Genomic DNA, 12,947 nt, shown 5'->3' on the forward strand with positions numbered 1-12,947 from the left:
TTGCCATAGGGTTATAATAAAGTGATTAATACACTGGAACAGAAGGCAGTTGCTCTTAGCTGTGTGAAATTTATGTTCACCATGACAAAGAGAGCAGCAATGTAAAGCTCTTTCATTTGCTAGGGATTCTAGTAGTGTGTAAGCAGCAGGTATTTTCAGAGGTTTTTTTAAAACTGAATTTTGTATGTTTTAAACTGGGTTTTGTAAAGCCACCTTAAGTCATGGTGAAAGGCAGAGTACACAAGCTGAAATAAACAAACTATGAGTGAAAACAGAAAAGCTATGACTCCACATTTAGGGAAGGTCATGTAGCTTAAACGAGCACATGTTTTGGATGTAAAAGGTTCAGTCTCTGTCATCTCTATCAGGGCTTTGAATTGCTCATGCCAGACCCCAGATAACTGCTCCAATCCAAATAATCCATAGGGAGCCAGGTGGATGTGATGATTTCTGAGTACAGGACAGATGTACAGGTTCAATCCCATTTATACATGCATCAATATTTTTAAAGGGAAGGGTGGAGGGTATTGCCCTATCTTGTAAAATCCTGGAAGCTAAGCAGGTTCAGTACATTGATGAGAGACTACCAAGGAAGACTCTGCAGAGGAAGGCAATGGCAAACCACCTCTGATTATCATTTATCTTGAAAGTCCCTTGCTGGATTTACCATAATTTGGTTGCAACTTGATGACACATATGTATGGGAAAGGCAAGGGGAAACATCATCCCTGTTTTGCATTACAAAGTGCTTTGGAAAATCCACAAGTCATTTGAAATGCAGCATGTGAGATGGTTCAACCCTCTGCTGTATGTGAATCAGGAAGGAATATTTCTCAGATTGCAACCATTCACCTCTCCTGACAATCACATATGTAGTTCTTCTGCAGGGGTGGCCAAACTAAGGCTCAGAAGCCACATGTGGCTCTTTCACACATATCGTGTGGCTCTCAAAGCTCCCACCACCCTGTCAGCCGGCTTGAAGAAGGCATTTCTTTCTTTAAATCACTTTCCAAGCCAAGTCAGCCAACAGCTTGGATAATGCATTTAAAGTTGCTTTCTTTCTACCACTCCCTCACTCCCCACTATCTATTTGCCTTCCTTCCCTCCCTCCTTCCTTGTGGCTCTTAATCATATGATGTTCATGTCCTGTGGCTCTCAAACATCCGATGTTTATTCTATGTGGCTCTTATGTGAAGCAAGTTTGGCCACCCCTGTTCTAGAGTATCCTATCACAGGAGGGAAGAGGTTTTAGTATGTATGAACATCTTTTATGACAGCAACCTTCAGGAATCTAAATTATCTTTAATGGTACTGCTGGGCAAAAGACACCATTGACTGAAGATTTCACATAATTTTACTACATTTGAATGTGTCAGAAGGCTTTTTACATATTACTAGATTACTCATACTCAGAAGCAGGAATTTGACAAACTTCTCTCTATTCCCACAATGTGTTCTGCATCACAAAAAAGTGACACTAAAATGACTCATTTGTAATTTCCAAATGATGGTCTTCAACCAAGCATATAAGGTGCCTGTAAGGTTCTGGAATGTTGTTGGATGTAGGCTGTTGTTTTGCATATCATTTATGATCTTAGAACTAGCATATTTCTGAAGCTCACTGGGTGACCATAGGCCAGTCGCTCACTCTCAGCCTAACATACCTCATGAGGTTTTTGTGAGGATAAAATATAGGAATTTCTTAAAGGACTCTGAATCCCCCTAAAGGAGGAGTATTAAAGTGGGGGCAAAGATGGATTGATGGATTCTATTTTTATGCCTGTCTTCTTTATTAGGTAGACACATGTTGCATTTTCAGGACTCTTCAGAATCTGGTATATCTTCTGAGAACATCACTGTGTCTTTTATAGAAATTGGAAATGCAGCCCTACATTATTTGTGTTATGTTGCCCCAGTGATTGCTGCCTTTCCTGTTATACACCATGATGTTTAAAAAGTGTCTACAGCTTTAATAAAATTCATACTTACTCTTCAGGTAAGAGATAAGAATCCAGCACAGTAACTGGTGGAGTAGGTGAGCCCATCTTGGTTAGAGCCATGATGTGTTCAAAGGTGATATCCGTCTGGGTGCCCATATCAACTAGAAGACATTCATGAGAGGGACTGAAGATTTTGGTGCGTGGTGCTCTCCTAAGGACCTGGACTACAATAGGATCTTTAGCTGTTTTGAATGCTTCTACTGCCTGGTCATGGGTTGCTTTTGATAAGTCTTTTCCATTTACCTTTGGGGAAAGAGAAAAAATGAAAACAAGAAAATAAGTCCTGTTTTTCTGGCATTCCCTCTGTATACAACTGATTCCCAGATAAGACTGTCCTGTCAAGAAAGAGACATTTTTGAGCTATCAGACTAAGGCAGAAGTCCTTTGCTCCAACCGAGCAGTAGTCATTAATGACCAAGAAAGGAAGCCATTTTATACTGAGGAGTTCCTGAGGAGCAATGATTCATAGGTATACTTACTGGGCGTTGGATAAGAGGCCTTTGATTTCTGTCACTGGCTACAGATTTACTGCCACTTGAAATCAGTCAAGAGACAGAGTAGAAGTAAAGGGAAAAGTTTAGAAGATTTCAGTAAGCTAGTATTGCACTGTCGGGCACATTATCAAAGGCTAATAATAGTTTTAAATTGTATTATCACAGCTGCTTTGTTTTGGCTCTCAACTACAGAAAAAGAACTTGATACAGGAAGTAAAATTGGCCACCCCTAATAAATAGTAGACAAAGCTTTTCAGCTTGCTCCATGCGACCTTGGAGGTGAACCAGGCTTTCAGTGACTTTCACCCTACCATCAACCTGACAATGAACCAGCCTATGCAAGAAATACATTTTCTGGAAACCACTGTAAAAATAAACAATGGATGCATTGACACCACTTTATACCAGAAACCTACTGACCAACAAACATACCTGCATGCCTCCAACTACCACCCCAAACATACCAAACGATCCATTGTATACAGCCAGCCTCTACGCTACAGCCGCATTTACTCCAATCCTGCTGACAGAGATTCTCACCAAAGAGATCTACAACAAATCTTTTTGGAACTAAAGTACCCACCTGATGAAGTCAGAACACAGATTAACAAAGCCAGAATGATACCCAGAGAAAACCTGTTACAAGACAGACCCCAAAGAGAAAATAACAGAATACCACTAGTGGTCACACACCATTCTCAACTTAAAACAGTTCAATGTATCATCAACAACTTACAACCTCTATTGGACAGTGACAGCTCTCTTTCAAAAGCACTGGGGGGGGGGGGGTAAACCTTTTCTTGCACACAGACAGCCCCCCAACCTCAAACAACTCCTCACCAACAACAATACAGCATCTCATCTGAGCATGGACGCCGGTACCAGAGCTTGCAATAAACCCAAGTGCCAACTTTGCTGCCACATGCACTCAGATAACACAATCACTGGGCCTAACAACATTAACTACACCATCTCAGGCTCATTCACTTGTTCATCTTCTAACATTATATATGCCATTAAATGCCAACAATGCCCTTCAGTTCTCTACATAGGGCAAACAGAACAAACCCTATGCCAAAGGATAAATGGACACAAATCTGACATTAGGAATTACAGAACTGAGAAATCTGTGGGAGAATACTTTAACCATCCACAGCATTCAGTGGGTGACCTCAAGGTAGCTGTTTTACTGCAAAGGAACTTCAAGAACAGAATGGAGAGAGAAATTGCTGAATTACAAATTATTATGAAACCTGGAACAAACACATCCCCAGGACTGAACAGGAATATTGGTTTTTTTTATCTCATTACATATGCTAAACCGACTCTCAGTGAGTATAGCTGTGCATCCACAGTATTCCAATGTATTTCTTTTACAATTGTGTATCAGAATAATGTTTTATATTGACATACTCAAATAAGGGATATTGGCTATTTATCTCATTACATATACTTAAGCCATTTTCATTTTATGCATTCTTGTGTGTTTTCTAATGGCAGACTAGAATGATGTTTATAATGTATAGATTGATGTTGATAAGTAAATTAGATGGACTACACCTAGGAATACATGTCCTTTTGTGCAAAGCAGGAGTCAAGTTGCACCTTTAAGACCAACCAAGTTTTATTCAGAATGTAAGCTTTCGTGTGCTCTCTAAGCATACTTCATCAGACGAGGGAATCAGGTATTGTCTGATGAAGTGTGCTTAGAGAGCACATGAAAGCTTACGTTCTGAATAAACCTTGGTTGGTCTTAAAGATGCAACTTGACTCCTGCTTTGTTCAACTACTTCAGACCAACACGGCTGCCCACTTGGATCTACGTCCTTTTGTGATTCACCTAGATTTACAGAAACACCAATTGGCAGAGGACTTTATTACCTTTTATGGCTATCCAGACCAAATGGCCAAGCCACACTGGTTTACCATGTGATCATTCTGCATACTTAATCAACAAACTGCTTGTATTTCAGCCCACAATACCTGATCCCCTCGTCTTTTGTGTGCTTACAGAGCACACGAAAACGTATGTTCTGAATAAAACTTAGTTGGTCTCAAAGGTGCCACTTGACTCCTGCTTTATTCAGCTACTTCAGACCAACATGGCTGCCCACTTGGATCTGCTTCCTAGAGTCACTTTAAACAAATGACCTTAGAAGTGATCTTAATTACTTTCCTTCTCATCTATTATTGTTATTTGAAATAATATTCATCAGGGCCTTTTTGTAAAAAAAAGTCCAACAGGAACTCATTTGCATATTAGGCCACACCACTGACACCAGGTCAGCCAGAACTGTGTTCCTGTATGTTCCTGCTAAAAAAATAAAAAAAAATAAAAAAAATCCCTGGTTTTATTTTACTTTAATGGTTCAGAGAATGGCCCAAAGGTGCAGGATGCTGCAGTCTCACTGCTAAATGTTAGTCCTAAATGCAAAATTTCACAGATTTTGAGATGTCTTATGCTACCGAATGCCCCTTCTTTTTGGTATTAAGAAACAGACATCAAGATTGAAGTCCTAGTGCTTTCTGTAATTATATATGGACATCTATGCAGACAAGTCTAATGAAATACACACTTTCTTCCCCTTTAAATATACCCTTGATCCACTCTTAGGTGTGCTGTTGGTCTGACATTTTATGGCCCCTCCACTATAATTGTGGGAGCAAGTCATTTTTAACTGTGTAAGCCATTTATTTTGCTGGGTCTTCTAGAGATACAATGTGCTAATCTCTATGAAAACTTGGGGCTTTTCTCAGGTGTGTGGAAAGATCTATCATATCTATCCATGGACCCAGTTTCTGAATTGAAGTATCCACAGTCAGGGTTATGTTGAGAATTAGATATATTGGTGCTCCACAGATTTACAGTTCTATATGAAGAAATTATAGTTATCTAATTACTGACTATAATACCATCTATGTACAAGGTATTTAACAAATAGACAGCATGAATGAGAGAGACACGATCCTGTCCCAAAGATGTCACAGTCCAAATATTTACAGTAATGCTGGGTAAAATAAGGCAAGGATAACAGTACAACAATATGTGCAAAAGCTTTCTATTTCAACTTTTTCGCCCCAGGACAAAATGACAATTGAGTTAGCCAACAGATATGGGTCAGAGTGGATGCATACAAAAACCAGCAATTCTGATCTGTAGCACATGGTTGTATGGACAAGTACTTCAGCATCACTCATTTTAAAAGAAAAACTTGGAATCTTCTCAAGTCAATAAGTGCCACATAAAATCGAATAATGACTTGGTATGCAGAAACACCTGCTTCCTTCTGTTTTACGATCAACACAAATTGATCATAAAGCTTCCATACATGGCCTGAATGCCCACAGAGAAGTGAACATACTTTAGATTGAACCAGACAATGTGTTTGAAGCTGCATGGCAAGTAGGGACTGCCCAAAGAGAAGGAGTGCAAACTTCAAAAGCCTAGCTGTTAGTTACTCAAAGGCATAGGTGGTGAAATCAGGGAGAAAATGCATTCTTTTGTCAGTTTATTTTGGGGGAATACACCACACAGCAGATCAGAAAGTGACTGTGGACAGGGCAGCTCCTAGAACAACTATAATATGATAATATGGTTGGGGAGGGATGGTGGCTCAGTGGTAGAGCATCTGCTTGGGAAGCAGAAGGTCCCAGGTTCAATCCCCGGCATCTCCAAAAAAGGGTCCAGGCAAATAGGTGTGAAAAACCTCAGCTTGAGACCCTGGAGAGCCGCTGCCAGTCTGAGAAGACAATACTGACTTTGATGGACCGAGGGTCTGATTCAGTATAAGGCAGCTTCATATGTTCATATGATATGAAAGTGCGGCTATTCATACCTTTGTCTTAAGATAAATGCATCTACACATAAGGGAAGTTATCTGCTTTTGAATATCATGGTAAGACCCAGCAACTAGGCTGATTGTTCACTGTGAGACAGAAACACATTTTAAACTTGTATGTCTTCCTACATGATGGATGACCGTGTCTTAAGACAGGGGTGCACACACCTGTGTCTCAACAAATGAACAACAGGAGTGGTTCTGAGAGTGTTAAGCAATTTTGGGCAAAAACCTTTTCCTAGTTCAGTGGTGCTCCTTAACCTGGGCTTAATACAATGGTTTTAATTAAGGTGCTTGCAATTCATCAGTTTTTCAGGCTTAATATATTTTACTACTCAAGTGCCCTATTTAATACGTGAACATTTTGAAGGGACACAATGATGTATGGGATCATTGTAAAAGGGTTGGCATTATTGCAGTGCCAACATCAATTAAGGGGGAGGGAGAGGAGAGAATCTTGCAATATTCCTGTCTAATATAGAGCGCATGCCAGATTTCACTCCAATAAATGTTACAAGCATTATTAATCAGAGATTGATTAATCATCCTTATTATCACACTCCATTGACCAAATCCTGAATGGCTATCAGTTATCTAGGTGGAGATGAATGCATTTATACCAGCACACATTCTGAGCGTACACAGCCAAATATTACAAATTACAATTATGGCAACTGGATGCAGATGCTAAAAACCACGTTGCAAGGAGGATTATAGAAAGGCAATGCTTGAAGTAATCAGAGATTTTTTTAAGCATGTGGTGGTGGTGAAAAGTGCTGTCAAGTCACAGTTGACTTGTGATGATCCAAAAGAGTTTTTAAGGCAAGAGACATTCCGAGGTGGTTTGCCATTGCCTGCCCCCAAGCAAGCATGGGGAGCCAATTACCCAGGGCTGGTCCTGCTATTAGGCAAACTAGGCGATTGCCTAGGGTGCTGCCTGTCTGGGGGTCGCCAAATTGTGTGCTCTCCCACATGACTTGGTGATGTTACTAGTGCAGGGGGGAGGGTGTGAGAAATTAGCCTTGCCTAGGGTGCCAAACAGTCTAGGGGTGGCCCTGCAATTACCAACACCTGCACAACTAGATTAGGGGTCCTTGAGAGGTTTGGGCCCTAGCTCTTCCCTGTACATAAGTTAACCACCATGTTAATTAGTTCCATCATTTACATTCCAGATCTTCAGTTCTGTCCTTTTTTGTTTTGGCTACTCATTTGTCATCTGCTCGCCCACTTGCAACTGTCAGCTACAGTTCAATTGATTAATAAAAATATCACACTCCCCCCCACCCCCAGGCCTCTGCATTAATACACTGCAAACTATTCATTCCCTGGTCCATGAACGTTCATCACTTTTTCCTGGGTTCCACAATTATGGGACAAAGAAACAAAGGGTAGCGTTGAGAAAATTCCAGCCGTTTCAGTTGTAACATCATGAAATTTTGCAGACCTCTACATGACAACACTTGTACTATTAGTATCCATTGACTGAGAAAATACATAATGACAAACTGCTACTGTGGTTTGGTAATGCTTTCAAATGAATTTGTATTGTATCCATCACAAGAGTGCCAACATACATTAGAAAAAACAGTTTTACTACATAAATGTGTGATACATATTTTTTCAGTCTACAGAAGTTGGGTTACTGCTTTTGCCTGCTTTCGCAGGGACGGCAAGATATAATTTGAATTAAATAAATAAATAATTTTGGGAAATTGCTGGAAATTAGGGAGTGGTCGAGTCTAGGGAGGGTGGTGTTTGGTTAGGGGAAGGAGCTCAGCAGGGTACAATGCCATACAGTCCTCCCTCCAAAGCACCCATTTTCTCCAGGGGATCAGTTGTAATAGTGGGAAGTCTCCAGGGCCACCTGGAGGTTGGCAATACTACTATAGAATATATGTTTACATACTATAATAAGATGGCTGGTATTATTTTACAGCTTTCAGAGACTGAAAGTCCAGTCACAAGGCAGACTGTACAAACCAATGACCTGGCACTATAAGAAAGCTTCATATGTTTGTATCGCTTAATCCCAGTGAAACACCCTGTCTCTGAAGTGACTCAGCTAGGCTGGAAGAAGGAGCTGGGACAGAACTGCTGGTGAGGTGAGTGTTACTTTTTGCTTTTCTTAAACTGCTGGGGAGCATGGACTGAGGCAGCTGTATGAGACACACACTATTCTGTCACATGAAGCTTGAAGGAAAGTTCTCAGCATGGATGAGAGGATTCGAGCTTCTGCTCCCCAGTATAGGAGAAGGTGTGTGCTGGTAATTGGGGCTTGCCTAATGAGAGGGGTAGAGACTAAAGTGTGCTGACCGAGAGATATGCTATCTACCAGGGGTTTTTTTTTGCCATCTTCTGGGCATGGAGCAGAGCCATGGGTGCATGTGCGGGCATGGGGGAGGTATTTGTGAATTTCCTGCATAGATGCCCTTGGAGGTCCCTTCCAACACTATGAGTCTAAGACCTCTCCTGTATATGGGTTTCAGTCATGGGAATCTAACAAGCAGAACCCCTCAAAAATACTACCACAAAGCACACTTTGCCAAGCAATCAGAGCTGACTACAGCTGCAAAAATGTGAACCAAGGCATGCTACATTTTGGCCTGGTCAAATTAAACATAATTAACTCACCCAATTGAGCACATTACAATTTGTACAGCTGTAAAATTAAGCCCAATTTAATGATTTCTGTTGGTAGCAGGAATGCTGACGATGTCCAAAGTTTTATTATTTACAATAAATGAAATGTGCAAATTTTAATGCCTGAGGTTTAGCAATGATCTTCAGTTGTTATTTTTTAAAGACAAAGCCATTAGGTGCAAAGCAATCAGAATTAAAGAATACCAAAACAACTCATGTGTAACACAGAAAAGGATATTTGTTAGCAGAAAAGCACTAAAGTAGCCCATGCTCCAAAAGTTAATGTATACTTTTGAAAATGTTGTCTTGCAATGCTTAGAAGTGGTGAGTTTTTCTAACTACTGCTATGTAAAACAGTGGTAATCAGGGGTGGAATTCTAGCAGGAGCTCCTTTGCATATTAGGTCACACATCCCTGATGCAGTCAATCCTCCAAGAGCTTACAAAAAAGAGCCTTGTAAGCTCTTGGAGGATTGGCTACATCAGGAGTGTCTGGCCTAATATGCAAAGCAGCTCCTGCTAGAATTCCAACTCTGGTGGTAACTGATAGAACTGAACTATGTACTGGCTAAGGGGTAGGGTTACCTGAAGATTTTGGGGTTGGAGTCTGAGATAGGGTTGCCAAGTCCAATTCAAGAAATATCTGGGGTCTTTGGGGGTGGAGCCAGGAGACATTGGGGTGGAGCCAGCAGCAAGGGTGTGATAAGCATATTTGAACTCCAAAGGAAGTTCTTGCCATCATATTTAAAGGAACTGCACACCTTTTAAATGCCTTCCCTCCTTTGGAAATAATGAAAGATAGGGGCACCTTCTTTTGGGGTTGTAGAATTGAACCCCCTGGTCCAATCATTTTGAAACTTGGAGGGTATTTTGGGAAGAGACACTGGATGCTATGGTACAAATTTGGTGCCTCTATCTCAAAAAACAGCCCCCCCCCAGAGCCCTGATACTCACAGATCAATTCTCCATTATTCTATGGGAATCGATCTTCATAGGGAATAATGGAGTGGCCAGCAGACATCCCCCCCTTCTGCTTTCTGATGACCCTGAAGTGGGGGAAGAGCCTCCAAATCAGGGGATCCCCTGTCCCTACCTGGGGATTGGCAAGCCTAAGCTCAGAAGGCAAGTTCACCCAGTAACACTGCTTAGAACAGCAGCCTTAATTCAGCATGCCTACTTCAAAGAGTGCTCCCAAATCAGCGTGCACAAGGTTGGGGCAGCTCTCTTCAGCAGGAAACAGAGGCACTGCGATCTTTCTTGCGCCTAGTAGGGAGTAAGCTCAGCTTAAACACTGGGATTTGCTTCCAAGTAAATGTGCAAAAAGAAGAAGATTATGAAGAAGTGGGATGACGGAAGCCTGTGGAATGCAAAGCGGCTGCAAATTGATCCCAGCAGGTTCTCTTGTGTAAATGCCGGGATTGGGAAGGGAAAGAGAGGAGCCAGAAAGCACGGGGCGGGGGGGGGGGCGGCAATCCTACAAGCTGCTAGGCAGTATGCAGTTAACTTACCACCCCCCCCCGCCCTGCTCCAGGAGGCCCTCCTACCTTTGTATGTGTGACTGCAACCAAAGTTCCCTTCTGAAGATCGGACGAAGAGGGCTTTGAATCCTGAAAGCTGTTTATAACCCTAAAAATCTTGGTGGTCTCTTAAGGTGTTCCTGGACTTGGCTTGGCTCTTCTCGTGCAGAGGAACTGAGCTCTGCACCTTAAGCAACTGCTCGCAACAGAATCACTCCCAGACGCCATACCCCCCACCCCGCTTCTGGATTTTTGGAGAGCGGGGGAGGAGGCTGCTAATCAGGGGGTCCCCCGCCAGGGCGGGGGGGTTGGGAAGCCTAGTCTGAGAAGGGTGGGGTTCGGGGAGGGACTTTAATGGGATATAATGCCATAGATGCCACCTTCCGAAGCAGCCATTTTCTCCAGGTAAACTGATATTTATTGCCTGGAAAGCAGCTGTAATCCCAGGAGATCTCCAGCCACCACCTAGAGGTTGACAACTTTTTGGATGTTACTGGACCAAAATACTATGCATATTTTTAATCATGTATGTAGGGGAGGAAATGGGAACCATTTACCATAGAGAACAGTTAGTAAGGTCTAGTTCAAAGATGGATAATCATTGGGTATGGTAGGGAAGTATGAATACTCCTATCTTACACTGTATAATCATACGAGTGAATTCATTAAGATTCTCCCCTTCCTCTCAAAATGTATGAACTGGGCCCAGGGCTACTGTCTGTACTATAAATCCCTTACTAGCTAGGGAAAGGATTTTACCCAGATTTCATTGACAGTTTCAGAGCCACTCCTGTTGTTCATTTGTTGAGCCTTTGTGAGTCACTGCTCAGTTCTATGTAAAGAAGTGAGGTGACTTGTGAAAACTCTTACCCTACCACAAATTTTGTTTGTTCCACAAAGGTGCTACTGGGATCTTTGTTTTAGAGTAACTCATAAAACTTGCTGTATTTAGACAACATTTTTTTTACCCCAGTTAGTATTCTACCCACTCCTCCACCTTGTACAATTAAAGAAATTACTGCGTATGTGTCTACATAGCCATCTCAACAATTCAAAGGCCAGCACACTAATATTGAGAGTAGCATGTGGATTATGATACTGGACATACCAAAATGCATGGGACAAAAGGGACAGAAATCTTAATGGAGGTGCTCTGGTGTATACTTGTATAGGAAACCATATTTTTATATATCAATTAAATCCCTAATTACTTTATTTGCAGGATAGCAGAACAAGCTGTTGACTGCAAAAAAGAAACTGAAATGGCCAGGAAAGAAAAATCTAAGGATCTAATCTTGTCATAGCCAACAATACTAAATGTAATTCTGCATTCATCAGCTAAATTCAAGTCCAACAACACCGTGGGTAGGAACTTTCAAGAGTCAAAACTCTCTTCATCAAATAAGAGTTGGAAGGGAGCTTTCACTTTCAAAAGCTCCTCCCCCCCCCCTCAAATTTAGTTGGTCTCTAAGGTACTACTGAACTTGAATCCAGGGATTCTACTGACGACCAACATGGCTACCTTCTAAAACTACCCAGAATCATCAGACAAACGTTTGTTTTGTCTCTATAGATGTAGTTCTACATACCTGCTAATATTTTCTTCTCCATCAAGCCCAGTCAAATTTAGAAAAGAGGACCTCAGAAACTCGATCCTAGAGTTGCCAGCTCCAGGTTGGGAAATACAAAGATATTTTTGGAGGTGGAGCCTGAAGAGTGTGGGTTTGGGGAGAGAAGGGAAGGGAAGGGACTTCAGTGGGGTATAATGCCAGAGTCCACCTTCCAAAGCAGCTGTTTTCTCCAGGTGAACTGACATCTGTTGCCTGGAGAACAGCTGTAATCCCTGGAGGTTGGCAGCCCTACTTGATCCTCTGTTTATCACTAGGCTTGTCTTGTCTTTTTTTGCTTTTATGTTACTCAGTGAAAACAGGTTGGACTTACTTTTAAAATGAGGTTAGGCAGGAATCAAGCTGTGACTCAGTATTAAGACCATTTGCCCTCCTCTCTCTACCCAATTGCTGCTACATCGGGGAGATAAGTACAATACAATTTCAGTGAACTCAAAATTAAGCCAGGCTGACAAATTTAAGGGATAAAGTATAACTTTCAGTAGGCTGAGTGCACACCACAGGAAATCATGCAAAGTTCAATCTAATTAACTCATGATCTTAGTGTTATTTTCTCTAGTCCCCAAATTTCCCACTTGGGATTTTCTTCCTATTGAAAACTAAATATTTTTAGAGAGGATAAGTGGATTTTGCTTCATTCAATAAATAATTCTCTTTTTAGTTTTAACTTATTTCATCATGAATAGCTTACAAGAGAAAAGGGAAGTGCACACATGGGATCAGTCTATTACTAAACAATACAGTTCTGCTTTCTTTAAAAAGGAGACTGTCAATTCTAGAAGAAATAAAAGAAGGATTAGATGAAGCTCTAAAAAGAATTAACCTGTACT

The 12,947-nt window shown here is 41.3% G+C and overlaps 1 protein-coding gene across 4 annotated transcripts in view; it reads right to left on the reverse strand.

The window, feature by feature from the left end:
• The window catches only part of PDZRN3 (PDZ domain containing ring finger 3), a 302,603-nt gene that overhangs the window by 45,757 nt on the left and 243,899 nt on the right, over positions 1-12,947 (reverse strand). For all 4 annotated transcript variants that reach the window (XM_060239561.1, XM_060239560.1, XM_060239559.1 and 1 more), the window contains one exon: positions 1,990-2,243. In XM_060239561.1, coding sequence (XP_060095544.1) covers positions 1,990-2,243 — 254 coding nt within the window. The remainder of the gene's footprint in view (positions 1-1,989; positions 2,244-12,947) is intronic.

The sequence above is a fragment of the Heteronotia binoei genome, chromosome 5, assembly GCF_032191835.1.
Source record: "Heteronotia binoei isolate CCM8104 ecotype False Entrance Well chromosome 5, APGP_CSIRO_Hbin_v1, whole genome shotgun sequence".
Classification (NCBI taxonomy): domain Eukaryota; kingdom Metazoa; phylum Chordata; class Lepidosauria; order Squamata; family Gekkonidae; genus Heteronotia; species Heteronotia binoei.